The sequence below is a fragment of the Chroicocephalus ridibundus genome, chromosome 6 (genome assembly GCF_963924245.1).
Source record: "Chroicocephalus ridibundus chromosome 6, bChrRid1.1, whole genome shotgun sequence".
NCBI classification, from domain to species: domain Eukaryota; kingdom Metazoa; phylum Chordata; class Aves; order Charadriiformes; family Laridae; genus Chroicocephalus; species Chroicocephalus ridibundus.
Window position 1 is genome coordinate 61,113,667 of NC_086289.1, and position 16,463 is coordinate 61,130,129.

Here is a 16,463-nt window from a genome sequence, read left to right on the forward strand (position 1 = left end):
CTGCGGTAGGATTGCCACTTGCCACAGAGCTCATGCTCCTCTAAGTAGTGTTTTGTAGGGATTTGATGCGTGATTTTTGCTTGATAACAACTTCTTTTGCAATATCCATTGAAATGGTCTCCTCCTATCAGCAGGATTTGCTTATGTGGCAAATCCTACTGCAGCAAAGTAAGAGTAACACTGCCCATGTCCAAGAATGCAGATAACACACTGTTGCCGTATTTGTGGGGAAATACGGTGTTTGGGAGGATACAAAGGCAGACGCACTGTGAGAATCATCTTTGTTTTTTACAAAATGCTGCTGAACAGAGACCAGTGAAGTAGTTAGGCAATGTAGACAGAGCATTCTTCTAGCAATGGGAAATGGCTTTGTGTGGATTCAGCATAAACAACTAATTGTAATTATTCCTGTGACCTGTAGCTTCATTTTCTCCGTGTTTTCTTTGTTTCCAGCTTTATCAAACAGGATTATTGAGCGAATATTCAGCGGTGCCGTGGTGAGGTGAGGAATAGCATACTGATTGGAGATAGGAGTGAAGGGAATTTCTATCAGGCTGGTTAGAAATGCAAGATACTCTCAAAAATCCCCACTGATCAGAATGGTTTCCAACGTGGTTCTCCAGTTGGAGCTGACTGAAAACAGAGTGAGACTTCTGGGTATCTTAAGAAAACAAATTAAAAAATCCCATAGGATGACCACCTACAGACCTCAACATAGAATAAGCTGGGCATAGCTGGAGGAGACATGCAGGCACTTGGTGTTTGTGCCCCGCAGTGGCCCAGGGATAGCTGGGGAGCAACGCCTTAAAGCATCTGAAAAGTAAAACAGCCTAGCAGTTGCTGTGGGAGGGGATGTGGTAGATGAGCCTCAGCCCTGCAGCGACAGCAAGGCAGCAACTCCTGTGCCTGGGGGGAAGCACAGGAGGACTGGTGCTGCAGGGTGTGGGGGGTACAGACTAAATGGGTGACAATACCCCATTTTCTCTCACCAATGATTTGGGGCTTTTGAAAAATACGTTTGATAACATTCTGAGTATTTAGGAGCCTGGTGATTTGGTTTTGTTTTTTTTTTTTTTCTCTTGTGTGTCTTCCAGAGGCAATGAAGTTCAAAAGGAAGGCCGCATGAGTTATGCTGATTTTGTGTGGCTCCTGATTTCAGAGGAAGACAAAAGGAGTGCTACAAGGTCTAAGTGATTTCTGTGTCTTAGTAAAAGTATTAAGATGAGCAGATAAGGTTATAGAAACTTCTGTGACCTACCGCTTTCTACAGGAGACAGCAGCTTGGGTTCCAGTGATTATTAGGAAGAAAGCAACTTATTGTCAACTTTTGGTCAAATCATTTGCCTTTGTTAAGGAGGAATTGTGTAGAAGCGGAGTTTTCTTGTAACGTTAAATGTCTTGGTAGTCATCAATCCCTTTGGTTACCCCATGCTATGAAGCATTGGCTCTGGTGATAAACCCATGAGATGTTTGCAGCAGATAGGCATGTTCCCTTCATGCATGTAGTAAGTGCATAAGAAGGGTTTGTAGGCAAACTTCACTCTGTTGCTTTGTAAAACCTGCCCATGTGCCTGGTTTGTACGTCCAGTGGGAGACTAGTATGCAGAGCTGAACTAGATCTGCATGTGATTATTAGGGCAACGAATCTGATGATTAAAAATGAGAAGAATTCATAAATGCAGGGTTGGACTATGCAGAGGGGAAGGGAGGATGTAGAGTGCGACTGCCTGAAAGCATTTCCTTCTGTCTAAAGGAGTAGAGGAAATAAGTGCATCCCAAGCCCACCTCATTGCTCACCAGGGTCGCTCAGCGATAGCCAGCGTCCTGGGTTCAGAGTTGGTTGTGTTTGGCCAACTTTTGCTGCTGCATCAGACAGGGACACCCTAACCTATGTGAGCTAGTTGAGGTGCAGCACAATGGACGCTAGCTACAGCTATGAGGTGAAGCAGGTCATGAGCATGGCTGTTCTCACAAGCCACCTAGGAGACTGACAGGTTGGCCTGTGCCCTGGTCCTTCCCAAAGGGTATTTTCTTCCCTGGTTTTATGCCAGCCTTTGGGCAGAAGAGCGTTAAGAAGATGGGGGAAGGGGAATGTGCATTGCTGCAATCTCTGCTGTATGGATTTCCCAGTGCAGTGCTGTGCTTTCACTAGTCCTGTCTCTTTTTCCTAGCATTGAGTACTGGTTTCGGTGCATGGACCTGGATGGGGATGGAGTGCTCTCCATGTATGAACTGGAGTACTTTTACGAGGAGCAATGTGAGCGGATGGAAGTGATGGGCATAGAACCACTGCCGTTTCATGACTTGCTGTGTCAGATGCTTGATCTCGTTAAGCCAGAGAGGGAAGGTAGGTCCTGTTTAGTAGGAGTTTCCATCCCCTTTGATCTGTGGCGGATTGAGAAAGTAATGTCACTGTGAAACCCACCTATAGGTAGAGCCTTGTGTTAGAATCACAGGGCTGAAATTACTGCACAAGGTCGAAGTCTGAGCAGTGGTTATCATGCCATAATGTTATGAATCAGGAGGTTTGGAATACTTAAACAAGAGACCTTGTGAATTGACTTGCTGGAACTGGAGCAAAAAGTCTTGTCTATTCCAGCTGTGAGATGTGCTGACAGTCTAGATTATGAAACCGGACCATCCCCATTCACATTCTTTCACATTTCACATGAATGTGAAATACCTCCATATGCATGTCAGATTTAAGCCTAATAAGCGAACCTATTTATTGAATAACATTAAAATCCTTGACTGACTTGGGAAGAAATTTTGTAATATTGTAATTTGTAATATTGGTGTTATAACTGAAACTTTGGTAAGACTGATAAGGAACAGGCCCAGTCTCTCACTAAGTAAGAACTCAGTAGCACAATAATGCGGGGTTTTTTTCTGTAGGAAGAGTAACCCTGCGAGACCTGAAGAGGTGCAGAATGGCTCACGTATTCTACAACACCTTCTTCAATTTAGAGAAGTATCTGGACAATGAACAGAGGGATCCCTTTGCAGTGCAAAAGGTATAAATCACCTTTATTTCTAAATACAGGCCTTCTCAAACCCATCTTTGGGATGCTACTGGATGTAGGGAAAATCCAACTGAATGTAAGAAAACTTTTTTCACAAGTAGGCTGGTCAAACACCAGAACAGGTTGCCCAGAGAGGTTGTGCAGCTTCTATTCTTGGAGGATTTCAAGATGTGACTGGACAAAGCCTTGAGCAAACCTGACTTCATAGCAAACCCTGATCTGAGCAGAGGCTGGGACTAGAGACCTCCTGTGTCTCTTCCAACACAAGTTGAACTGCTATTCTGTGATTCGGTTGCCATCACTGAGCCTATTACACCAGCACTGGCAGTGCAGTGTGTGATTCTAGAGAGAATGCCCAGAGCCTGCTGAGTTGCATGATTCAGCAGCCTGAAAGAGGCCGGCTCAGCTGCGCTAGAAGGGAACCTGATTCGCTCAGTTTAGAAAGTAGCTGTGAGATTCAGAACTTGCAATCCCATTTGTCTCTTCCTGCCCCCTACACAGCTGCAGTCATAAATAAGTAGCTACGTGCGAAGATTTATTAAACATCCAGGTTGGAGTCTGATCCTTAAAACAGCACTAGCAAATTTTGCCATAGCCTAAACAGCGCCAAAGAGACAGACTATCTCCACAGCACGGGGGCCGAGGCAGATGAGATGCCAGCTCCATGATCAGGCCACACATGGAAGACTAGATGGAAGGTCTGGATGTTGCAGAGTGTGCCTGGCTATCAGCCTGGCTGCACTGTCACACCTCATCCTCTCTTCCCGAGCAGAGAAAATACAGGAGCAGATTGTGGCTTTTGTACTTTGCAGTTGTTGCTCGCCACTAACTGTGGGATGTTCGGAAACTTGAGTTTTGTCAGCTGTTGGTGTGAAGTCCCTCACCTTTGGCTCCCATTGCATATCCAGTGAAACCAGATGTGACTACAGCTTAAAGGCTATCTCCCAGAAGCCTCTTATCTGGTCAAATACAGTAAAGTGGAGGGGATGCCAAAACCAACTCCGGTTCCCTTCCCAGCTGTGTTCCCACATAACCTCTAAGAGGAACCTTGTGGTTCCATGATTCGAGGCTTAAATATATCCCAAGCCAGAACCACCCTATTTTTTGTTTGTTTGTTTGTTTAAACTGGATCATCGTAAGAGCAGTCAAGTGGGGCCATGGGGAATAACTTATTTCCCCCATTTTATAGTAAATGGCAGAGGGCCAAATATTTATAAGGATGTTATTCTGTAATCTTCTTTCAAACGTGCCCAAACTTAGCAAACTGTGAAGAGTTCCTCAAAAAGTCAGTTACAATTAACATCTAATTAAAGATTTTAAATCACTAAGTTCTTTAACCAATTACAAAGTGCACAGATCCAGGGCTTGCTGAGCTAGAGCAAAGAAAATGCGCGGTTATTAATGTGCAGCATTTCTGAAATGAAGCAGGCTCAGTTTGTTGGCAGCTCAGGTCACACACTGAGCTTTATAGACTAAGGGATATATTTTTTCATAGTTATTTATCTGCAGATGTTAAAATGGTTTAAGATATTTATGAATCTTTCAGTTAAGGTGATTGCAATTTTCGACTAGCTGTTTCTATGCAGTTGCTTGCTATTCTCACTTGTTTAGACCTATTGTAAACAGTTGTAGGGAGGTGCAGGCTTAGTGTGCTTGACTGTCTGATCTCTTTAGGACATTGAAAACGATGGCCCTGAACCCTCTGACTGGGACAGATACGCTGCCGAAGAGTACGAGATTCTTGTGGCTGAGGAGTCTGGGAATGAACAGTTACAAGAAGGGTAAGTGTGGGCATCGCTCTGCCCTGGCAACACGTGGTTTGTCTCCGGCTGGGGTTTAGTAGGATGCCACTTTTAACAGAGGTAGTGGATTAGTGGAGTTGTCACTGGGACTCAACACTGGAGCACGTGACGCCTGAAACAGTTGCTCCAAAAGGCACTATTGGTGTATTTGTCACAATTGGGCTGCTTTGTGGACAGCCATTTGGATCAGCTACGCACGCTGCAGTAACGAAGATAGCTGGGAAAAAGGACAAAGCCTTTTGCTTTTAGCAACCATACAAAAAAGGAGATCAAATGATTTTTGCTAGTTTTGGCTGTGTATTGAACGTGTCCCACTGTCATAGATGAGAAGCTGTAGCTCTGTTGTATTTATTATACGTAGCGGAGACTTTCTTCAGTCAAATAATCTTACTTTTTGCTAAACTTTATGCCTCTTAGTCTGTGCTCTTCATAAGCAGTCTTTCAACATTTTCATTCATTTACTAAGTTTATTGAGACTTTTTCTTTAAAACACTGTTGGTTTCGCAATACCTACACTCATTTTTGCAGCTTTCTATAAAATTATGGACAGACACTCCACCTTAGAGTGACATCCTTAGAGTCAATGAATTTAGGCAGAGCAGTTGCTCCAGAACCTCTCTGTGTGCAGAGGCTCCTAATGGAGACTCAGTATAATTGTCTTTTAGATTTGTGTCTGTGTTAGTATCTTCTTGAGAGTATTTCTCTGGAAGTCTCCAGGTTAATATAACACACATCCAAAGGACGCTTATCCCATCTTAATCTTGCACGATTCAGGATTTCATCCGTTCTTGAACAGTATCTGTAGAGCCCTTAAAGTAAGAGTACTGAGAAGATTGCATAATTTTCAAACTTCCCACAGTGAAACCTGCTTGGGATAACAGTAGCACCTACTAATTAGCCGCAGAGATTTGCAAAGCTATTTATTGAGAGCTATGTTTCCCCCTCTCCCTGTGATGTGCATCCAAACAGCTATGGGCTGTTCCCTCATCTCCTTTGTGCTGCCTTGCCTTTTTGTGGCCTTCACAATGGAAGATGAGGTAACACCGGACGGAAGATAAAATTGCTGTGTTCCCTGCAGCTGCTTTGCAACACCTGTGTCCTCAGCACCAAAAAGAAATAGGAGTCTGCCATAAAAGCTTTGCAGGACCCTGGATCCCCAAACTCACCAAAACCAGAGGAGAAGTGGCAGGTGATGTCAGATGTTTGAAGGCTGTCTGAAACAGCTCTGTGTCTTCCTGTAAAGAGCACGTCAGCAACCTTGCTGCTTGCTTTTAAGAGCCCCTGAAAAGCTCTGTAGCCATGGCAGCAGGATTAGATCTCATTTGTGGAGCATAGCAACAGACCACGCAGGAAAAAAGGAAGGGAAAAAGAAAAACAAAGAGCTGGATGCCCAGACAAATTTGCCAGAAACAGGCATTGAGTTTTTGCACATACATTATTTCTGCTGTCCTTGGAGGATGACAGAAACAGGGACTGGCCACAAAACCAAGAAAGTTTATGAGCTCTATGAGAGATGGGAAGATTTTTTGGCTAAATTAGTTGGCAGAATCTGAAATCTGGTATCACTGAGCGATCGCAGATGAATTAGTAAGTGTGTACCACGTTGGTGACTTAGCCCTGTCCATAGCGTCTCTGGGAGGTTTCTAAAACCAGTCAGTGTCTGGCTGGCTGCAGGCTGGCCCCTGAGAGAGTGCTGCTCCTGGAAGAGGAATCTCATAAAGACACAGTGGAAACTCAGAGTGACTTCAGGGGTGCTGTGACTCTATTGAGAGCTACAGTCACCAAAAATAAGAGAAGAGAAAGGTGTTGTCTTGCTCAAGACAGCAGTGAAGCATCACGTTTCGCTGGAAGCTTAAGCTGATCAGAACATTTCTCAGCCATGCTCTGCTTTACATGTCTGTGTATGAGATTCAACGGAGAGTCCGTTCCCTGGCGAATGTATGCTCACATTGGCATTTGAAGGCAGAACCAGTAGCCGAATCTGACCAACACAAGCTCTTAATGCAGATATAACATTGGTTTTGCAGAAATCCTTTCTTGCTGTCCAGGCTATGGCCTGCCTGGCAGAAGCGGGCACCACTTCGTTCACTGTTCCAGAAACCAGTTTCAGCCAGCTAACGTACATGGAAGCCACAGTTGCCTTCATGGAAAGAGATCTTTCTTCAGAGGAAGGGAAATAATGAGCAAGAGGCCATCTTTTATCAGCTGCTGATGGGGAAGAATCCCCTTCACCTGAGCAGCAAGGAGCAAGGGCACAATGCAGAGCAGTCCTGCCCGGAGTCAGATAGGTGCGACAAAGACACAGGATCAGATGATGTTGGTTTGGGCAGTTTAGACCATTTTCGTTGTCTCCCTCGAGTTGGATGATGGCTGAGTTGCTCACTTTCATGAATGCAGCAGCATAAGGAAGGGAAAGGGGGAAGAAGTACATCGCCGAACCACCCAGTGCCAAAATGTCTTTCCCAGAAGGAAGGACAAAGAATTTCCAGGAGTAATTTGCCTTCTCTGATTTGCTGTGGTTGAGTCTTGAGGAATAAGTATTTAATCTACATGAGCCCATATTTGTATTTATGGGACTGTGAAGTTTTGAAATTGGCCTGGAAGGAGAGAAGGTGATTAGTGCTAATCTCCTGGAAAAGCTGTCCCTTGGATGCTTCCTAGCCATAAAGGTGGAAAGCATCAAAGCATCTTTTCCAAGGTGGAAACTTAAGGCACTGTTGAGCCTTAAGGAGCAAAAAAGCAAAGTGGAGAAGTAACTCACGTGGGAAAAGACAATGGGAAGCCCCTTGTGTAGAAGACATGAGAAGGTGTAGGCCAGAAGCAAAAGGCGCTGGAAAAAAAATTATAATGGAGCTCTGTACTTCTTTGCATCCGTGCATACATAATGAGAACAGGTATTGGTGTAGGATCCAGACCAGTGTTTCCCTTCTCCCACTTATGCAAGGATCCAGAAGGTGGCAGAATTACTCAGCAGGTGCTTTCCTTTCTGGAAGAGAAGATGAAAATGTCCCAGAAGATCTCTCTGCTGTTCATGTCTTCTTCAGATAGGGACCACAGACCATAACATAGAATCTTCCCTGCAGCAGGACACAAACGCTGACAGACTCCCAAGGATTTGCTGTGCCTGCATATGGGTTAGCGAAGAACCGCACAGGCAGCGGTAGACAGTTCTTTCTTGGCACCGTCCATGCTGGGGTATCAAAGGAGTTAACCTTTTTGCAGCACAGTTTATCAGTGAACAAACTAGAGCTATTCCTGTGCTTGCCATTGGGACATCTGCTGCAACGTTCCCTTCATAAGCAGCATTGCTTTCAGAACAAAAGGAAGAATTTTAATTTCTTGGGAGCCCTGAGAAGTTAACCTGTAGTGTGCTGAGACTGGAGGGAAAATATCTTAAAAAGATAATTTCTGAGGAACAGGAACAGGATGAGAGCCCAAAGCACTCTCCTCTGCTGCAGAGCACAGGACCCAACCAGCCCGAACTGGCTGGAGCTGAGAATTCGCAGCCAAACCACCCGAGGCCATAAATGCTAAAACCTGGATGTTAAACTTCAAACCAGGTGAGAGAGGAACATGACAGCATGGCCACGATTGTTCTTCTGGGGGTGTCAAAACATACCCTAATCCAGAAGATCCTCTGGAAACCAGGTGTTTCCGAGCAAGACTGAACAAGCCAAATCTCCTCTAGGGCCGGATGACTTTATTTCTACGCTGAACTGTTAAGGCTACCGCGAGCTACCGACAATTGTTACTAAAACTGGATTCAGGTTTTATAATGCTGAATACCAAGGAAAAATTGTTTTGGAACTTACAAATGAGGATGGATGGGAGCACAAAGTCACGTCAGCTCGCAGAATACTGGTTACTCCAGCCCTGTTTCCAATGCCTTATAAATATCCCCCTCGAGGCCGACATCTTGCATGCTACTGTGTTTTAGGCAGCTGCTTTAGTAGCCACTGAAATAACTTACCTGAAAAAGCTCTCACCAAAATACAGCTTTTTAAAGACATACCTTTTATCTTTGCAGATCATTTGAAGAAGACTATGACACAGATGAAGTCTTATCTCCCTCTGAAACTGGAGACAAGTCAGATAAACTAGTTATCTCAGACCTCTCAGCATAGATAAATGGAAGACGTTTAATCGATATTTTTCAAACTGGATAGCATTCAGTCCCAAGACACTTAGGGATTTTTCTGAAATCCATCATTGGAGCAATGATGTGCTTTATTTTGTACACTGTAACTTGAGAACCTTTTTTCTCTTCCTGTGTAATTGCAATAAGGTGATTTCTATAAAAAGGCTTTTTACAATGTGTTATCGTGCACGCTCATTAAAAATGGTGATTGCACCTTGTTTTGTTTATATATAAATTCTGTTATGTCCCCAGATGTGCAATAAATGCCAGCATCTAATGATTAACTGTAGCAACTGCATGCAACATCTACAGTGGTCGTTTCTCTCTCAGTTCAGTCCTCTGCCATTCTGTCCCCTTGACTCTATACCAGGAGTGATGAACTGCCAAATCAACTCAATTTAAATGTATGTCTAGAAATCTTTCCAAACGCAAGTCACACTTTTTTTCTTAGTGTCCTGGAAACCAAGGCAACATGACGGTGGGTGGGGAGAGTGAAGTCCCCTTTTGCGCTTTAAACCACAAGCTCTTGCAGTTGATACTGGACATATTTTACTTGTATGAATCCGTGGACAGTTAAAGCACTACACGATGTGATGTTTCGCTAGGAATTTGAGATGTAGTTAACGTTTCTACCTATTCTCCTGTGCATAACATCTTCCTCAGGCTAGTGTTTTGTCTCTGTAAAAGTATTTTCTAGTATATTTGCAAACAAAGACACACATGCTGTTCAGCAGGTGTGTTGAAACTGCGGTGTCTTGTGTGCACCGGTTCTGTCCCTTCCCTGTGTTCTTCCCCTCTCTTGCGTCGCTAACCTGTAAGCCTTCTCCAAGAGACTAAGCTGAGATAATGAAGAAAAAAACCCAACCCTAACCCAGTATGCTAAATTTCTGTTACCAGAGGGATCCTTTAACTGGTAAAGGAATTAGTAATGTTGCCAAAAACTCATTTTCCACCCATGAAGTAGGCTCTGATCTCAGAGAGGAAACACTAATGAATTCTTGCTTTGTGTGCAAAATTAAACCGACTTTCCCCATAGAATCACAACTGGTGTCTCTGGTAATAGCACATGCTCTGCTGCGAAAGCTGTTCCTCCTTACCTAGGAGCTGTCTGTTACTCAGCACAGAGGTGATTATCACATATTCTTACCAGCCCTCTATTTTAGCCATCGTAGATACACAGATACTTAGGGGTGCTGGTGGACGAGAGGCTCCACGTGAGCCGTCAGTGTGCACTAGCAGCCCAGAAAGCCAATCGTATCCTGGGCTGCATCAGGAGAAGCGTGGCCAGCAGGTCGAGGGAGGTGATTCTGCCCCTCTACTCCACTCTCGTGAGACCCCACCTGGGGTACTGCATCCAATTCTGGAGCCCCTACTACAAGAGAGATATGGACGTGCTGGAATGTGTCCAGAGAAGGGCCACGAGGATGATCAGAGGGCTGGAGCACCTCTCCTATGAGGACAGACTGAGAGAGTTGGGGCTGTTCAGCCTGGAGAAAAGAAGGCTCCGAGGACACCTTATAGTGGCCTACCAGTATCTTAAGGGGGCCTAAAAGAAAGCTGGGGAGGGACTTTTCAGGATGTCGGGTAATGGTAGGACTAGAGGGAATGGATTAAAACTAGAGATGGGACGATTCAGACTGGACGTTAGGAAGAAGTTCTTCACCATGAGGGTGGTGAGACACTGGAACAGGTTGCCCAGAGAGGCGGTGGAAGCCCCATCCCTGGAAGTTTTTAAGGCCAGGCTGGACAGGGCTCTGAGCAACCTGATCTAGTGGGAGATGTCCCTGCCCATGGCAGGGGGGTTGGAACTAGATGATCTTTAAGGTCCCTTCCAACCCTGACAATTCTATGATTCTATAAAAAAAACAGATCTGGTACTTACCTTTTCCAGCTTGGGACAGGGTTCAGGTGTTGTATTTTATTTCAGCGATTGTAATTGTGCCCAGATATCACAGACTGGTTTGGGTTGGAAGGGACACCTCCCTCTAGACCAGGTTGCTCAAAGCCCCGTCCAACCTGGCCTTGAAATACACGGTTGGTTGGCCTGTATACCCTCACTGTAAGAGTATCAAACCATGCCTCCTCGGGCCATCCCTGCCTGAATCTCTGCCAGAACAGCCGAGAGAGCTGCCAGGGTCAGATCTCCAGGCAGGCACCACTCCACAGATCCCTTGTGTAGACACACACACACAATTACCCTGGTGCATTTTGTACATAGAGACGCGAGCGCAATGGAACGTTCATCCCTAGGCGATACCTCTAAGCATTAACCACCAAATAAGTCATTGGCTGATCGCTACAATGCAGCTTCAACTTTTCCAGGAGCCTTTGAAGTGTAACGCCTGCCTCCCGATGCCCAGGTGGGACACACTGCTGCCTTCTTGAGGTTAGTGACTCTCTCCTCAGGGTCAAAACCTGAAAGAGAGGAAGTTTTCGGTTAAGCTGGGCTCGGAGATTTATTCTCTTTTTCTTGAGCAAAGCTGCTATTTTATCTAGATGCATATATATACCCCAGGATCCTGGATTTGATATTTGGGAAACTTCTGGATGCCCAGGTTCTTAGCAAAGATGCTGCAAGGCAACTTCCATTCCACAGTAAAAGGTGACGTTAGCAGGGAGCACACTAACCAAACCAGGACAAGCCTCTTTGGATGCAGCAGGCACACCAGAGCGGCTCTGTTCAGCAGCAGGGTGTTTGAATCACGTCTCCGTCATCACTATAACCCTGAGGGGACAAGCTTCACTGGGGAGGATTCCACAAAGGCCCAAATGCGAAAGAAACGAGGAAATGATTGCAGAAATGAAGACAGGATGGCAGTTGCACAACCAGTAATTGTAACCAGCTCCGTCCACTTTTTACCTGAAGAACCTGGCAAAGCAGTTCACCTCTTCTCTTCACCATCTGGGTCCAGTGCGGTCTTTTAGTTTGATGAAATTTTACATCTCTCCAAAGACAAAGATTCCTCAAAGGAACAAGAAGAACCTGACCCCATTCTAGGCTGAAACCAAACCTTCATGTTACTTCAGCGCTGTCAGCTTTTAACTCCATAAGCAGCAGTACTGGAATGCCCAGTTTGCCAATTATGTAAAGTCCCATTCCAGAATAACTTAGTGATAGTCTCTTTAAGGTTTTAACCTGGGATAGCCCTGGCATTGCCATGAAAAGAAGCTTTCCTAGCACCGTACAGAACAACATAATAATTCAGGTTGGAAGGAACCTCTGCAGGTCTCTGTTCCACCTCCTCACTCAAAGGCAGGCCAGCTTCAAAGTTAGAGCAAGTTTCTCAGGACCTCATCCAGCTGAGTTTTGAAAAGTCTCCCCAGATGGTGATTCTACAACCTCTCTGCAGATTACATTTCCTCCTCCTCCTCCCCCTGCCGCCCCCCGGCGGGAGTTCAGAGCAACATCCTTTTCCAGAAAGGATGTATATTCCTGGGAACCCACAATTTAGTTTTCACAGACGGAAGGAGTTAGCCAAAGGACTCGAGGACTCACCAGTTGAGCAAGCGACACCCTGTTCTCAGGCACCAGACGGGTGCTGGGACGCAGACACAGCCCGTGCTGGTACTCCAGCAGCCCCTGCCCTGGTGCATCACGTTTGCTTTGGCATTTCTGTTCTTGCTAGGCCAAACCTTGAGCCTACTTCTGCTGTTCCTGCTCTCGCGGGTCACCTGCCGCTTCAGAATCTTTCCTTGTTCTCCTCCTTTGCCTTTTGCAGAGAGGCTTTAACTCAACCCATGGCATCAATCCATCCAGATTTCCGTCTCACACCAGTCTGCCTGAACTGTCACCAGCTTCCTTTTCAAAGTCTGGCTTCGATAAACGGAGCCAGAAGCTCGTGGCTGCTCTGCTGAGCCCTATGGCCCCCAAACCCATGGCTCTCTCTTTCACAAACAGAGGTTTGCTGCTGCTGTGACAAAAAGAGTGATTCAAAACTTGAAAATTCCTGCTTTCTAGTAGGGCAACACAAAAAGCCAATCAGAAAAAAACTGAACTTACAGCAAATGTTTTTCCTTATATGTGAATATAAGGACAAGCTACAAAAGCCTGCTATCAGTGCAAAACTTGCAGCAACTTACATTATTCACTCCAGGAGTAGAAATCCATTCTCCTTCACCATACATTTGAAAATAACCCTAATTCAGCAGCCACAGGTGAATGAGTAAAGGAGGCAGAGGTTTAGAAACCCTCTGGATGGACGGTTTCTAAAGCTGCAGTACATATAAGCAAGGTAAATTTGGGAACTCCTGTCCTCCTTAGCTTTTCTTTCCGGGATAGTCAAAACACCAGTTTGTGAGCGCAGGCACCAGCAGCTCAGAGCTCGGCAGGTTCTCGGGCGTGCGCAGCCCGAGCTGAGCCCCCACGCCACCCACGGCCCTTCGTCCCCCGTCTCAACTGTCCCTGCCCCTGCCCGTGCTGCATACCTTTGGCCACAGCTCTCACGGTTCTCACTGTAAATCCAGCTCAGGCTCAAGTCTTGTACGAGCTGGATTCCTTTTGCCTTATGAGTAGTCAGAAAAGGGAGTGAAATTCGGTTTTGCATGATAAACAAAACTTACATTTGTGTGTGTTTGTTCTCTCTAGTCTGCTTTTGTCTAGCAAAATTAAGCCCCGTGTGCTTTACAAAGCCCTTTCCTTCCTTTTACATTCACAAATATTCTCTCTGCAGTACTGAGATACGGTGTGATACAACATGCAATAACTGCTGGAACGCCGCCAGCTTGATTTATTTCCCATCCCCCCCCCATTCTTTTCCCTGAAATCTCAGCAGTGAGCGCTGCATCGCGGCTTTGGCTCCCGGCACCCAGGCAGCGACCTGGCTCCCCTTCTTTGCTCTGCCACCGCGCGGCAGCGCCGCAAAACAGGCCTGGGCAGCAGAAAAGAAAAAAAAAATAAAAAAAAAAATAAAATAAAAGAAAAAGGAAATTCCAGACAGTCTCAGGTTTACAGAAAATGTTGCGGAAAACCTTCCTCCTCTCCTGCACCAAGGATTTAAGCAAGCGGACTCGAGATACTCTAACCAAGGGACCGTCCTTACTTTCTGAAACAAAATATGCCTGAAAGGCCAAAAAAAAAAAAAAAAAAGAGGTCCCTGAAGTGGTTAACGGTATGTATTTTTGGAGTGCGGCATTTCTACATCACAGCATCTTAGGTCTATGCAATCAGAAACGAACCTCAATGAAGCGCGTGAACTACTGTAAGGAGGACACAAACGGCGCTTACCCTCCTTTTGGTCTACTCTTACCTGTATCACTCAGTGGGTGGGTTTAGAAACTGAATATTTAATAACAAAGGTTCTCATAATTTGTAAAAGTAGTTTGGAGACATTTTGTGCTGGCATGCTTTTATCTTTGTATTTTTACTTTGTATTTTCTTCCATTTTTTTGGCAAATAAAGGACTTTGGAATTTCAGAATTCAAGCCTGTCCTGTAGCGGTGGGGTAGAGCGTTACCATTCACTTCAGCTCCAGCTGCTTCCCAAAACCGCCCTCCCTCCTGCTGCCGAGCTCACATCAGCCACTTCCCAGCCAGCGAGCCGGCCAAAGCCAACATTCCCGGTTTTTTTCTCAAACATACTGGGGAAGAGAAACAATCCTACAACTTACCTTTCTCGCTTCTTCACCCCCACAGAGCACTGCCCCTGCGCGGACTTACCAAGACGCCAAACATCCTCCTTTTAACCTGACCTGAAAAAAAAAAAAAAATACATCTCCTGGATCTTCTGCAAGTGGAATGAGGGGGGCGGGGGGGAGAGGGAAGAAAAGAAAAAAAAAAAGGAAGAAGTAGTAATGCCTTTTCTGATTTCATTATATGCAAATGCTGAAGCCGAACCGCTGCATTATTGTATTACTTTGCTGTGAGACTGACGGGTCAGCGGTCCCCCGAGTGCCTGAATCCGCCTGTAACACCGTCACCTTTTTGGTGGGGGGAGCTCTGGGTTTCTTTAAAATACCAGCCCCGCTCCAATTTGAAAAATTAAAAAGTTAAGACCAGACAAAGATGTGCTTGCGATGTTATCAGCACTCACTTAAATAGCACTGTGTACCTTTCAGCGTGAATTTCATCAGCCGTGCCACATACTTGGAATGATTCTAACACACAAACCTGCTCTTTTATATCATTTCACTTCTCAGAAAGTTAGTTAGCAAAAGGGGGTTTTATAATTATAATCTGCATAAAAATGAAATACATAAGAAATGTCGGGGGGGGGGGGGGGGTGTGTGCTTCTTGCAGACGGTAAAAAGATGCTTTTATTCTGGATCATGCCAGAATCTTTGCAGGATTCGTGTGCCACCCCTGTATGATCCTTTTTCTTGGAAGTCCACAGGAGTTGGACTGAAGTGGCAGCTCCTCCCACTGCCAGAAGCGCCTGCCCCGAACAGCCGGCTTTTCGGGGTTTATTTCAGGCTGTCGGTACATTGTAACTCTACAGGTTTTTTCTGACAATACAAAACGTTGTGGTGCTTGTAAGGGGGCAGCCCCAGAGGTGTGACCACCACACGAGTGACACCTGTTACCCGCCTCCACCGTTTGCTGTGACGTTCTAACACTCATAGGCAGGTACAAGACCATCCTCAGGGGGTTCGACGAAACGAAGAGTCTGTTGCAACCCCCGTGTTCAGAGGCACCAACCCAGGAGGGTGAGACAAGCCAGCGAGCGAGGACGTCACCGGTGAGAATGAACTGCTGGAAGAGCAGCAAGGTCAACACAACCCAAGCGGTCATTTCGAGGTTTGCTCCCTGTCCCTCCTCCCTCCAGGATTTAATCCCAACCAGTGATTTCATGGATGTATGAGAGGTGGAAAGAGCCCTTCCACTCAAAATCAAAGTTCAGGTGTCTCCTCTTTCTTGAAAGAGCATCTTCCACACGTTCAGATCTGGATGGCCGAAAGCACTAGACTAATTTTGTACCACTACACATGACCAAAAGCCCACCCCTTCTAGAAGGGGCTTGCTCCCATCTTTGCAGCGTGTTTCCAGGCAGGAAGATTCCCACTGCAAAACATCTGATGAGCAGTTCATCAGCCGCAGTTCATCAGCTTTTCCTTTCTGATGCAGCTCTACAAATTACAGGGGTTTAATAAAGTTTGGAAGTTAATCGCCGTCTTCAAGAGGACCAGGAAGAAAGGTGAAATATCACGCACTTCCTACCTGAAAAGAAATCCCCACACAGCTCCCTCCGAGCTAACGCCGAGACAGTCCCCCACGTCCACAGCATCCGAGGGCAGCCGGGGGCCTCCCGCCAGCCCAGCCCCATCTTTGCTGGAGCTAAAACTGATCCGTGTGACTGCTCTCCGTCAGCGATTCCCCACCTACGGCCAGCCGGGAGCAAGGCCTTGCTGTGGGACATGCTGGAACAAATTTTCGCTCAACTCTTGGACTGCAACCAGCGCTGGAAGGTCCCAGAACGGGAACCGCTGCCCCTATCGCTCTAACATGGAAACTTAACGCTTTTCCAACTAGAACCGCTGCAATTATTTTCAACAACATGACCGTCCT

The 16,463-nt window shown here is 45.8% G+C and overlaps 1 protein-coding gene across 7 annotated transcripts in view; it reads left to right on the forward strand.

Moving 5' to 3' along the window:
- Window positions 1-16,463, forward strand: part of LOC134517960 (serine/threonine-protein phosphatase 2A regulatory subunit B'' subunit alpha-like) — a 67,445-nt gene that overhangs the window by 46,898 nt on the left and 4,084 nt on the right. For 6 of the 7 annotated variants that reach the window (XM_063340046.1, XM_063340043.1, XM_063340049.1 and 3 more), the window contains exons 9-14: window positions 454-502; window positions 1,095-1,184; window positions 2,172-2,347; window positions 2,896-3,014; window positions 4,698-4,804; window positions 8,853-14,379. In XM_063340046.1, the coding sequence (XP_063196116.1) occupies window positions 454-502; window positions 1,095-1,184; window positions 2,172-2,347; window positions 2,896-3,014; window positions 4,698-4,804; window positions 8,853-8,949 (638 nt within the window). In that variant the 3' untranslated portion in view covers window positions 8,950-14,379. Of the gene's footprint in view, window positions 1-453; window positions 503-1,094; window positions 1,185-2,171; window positions 2,348-2,895; window positions 3,015-4,697; window positions 4,805-8,852; window positions 14,380-16,463 lie in introns of those variants that run through there. The other variant, XM_063340050.1, reaches the window with a different exon arrangement.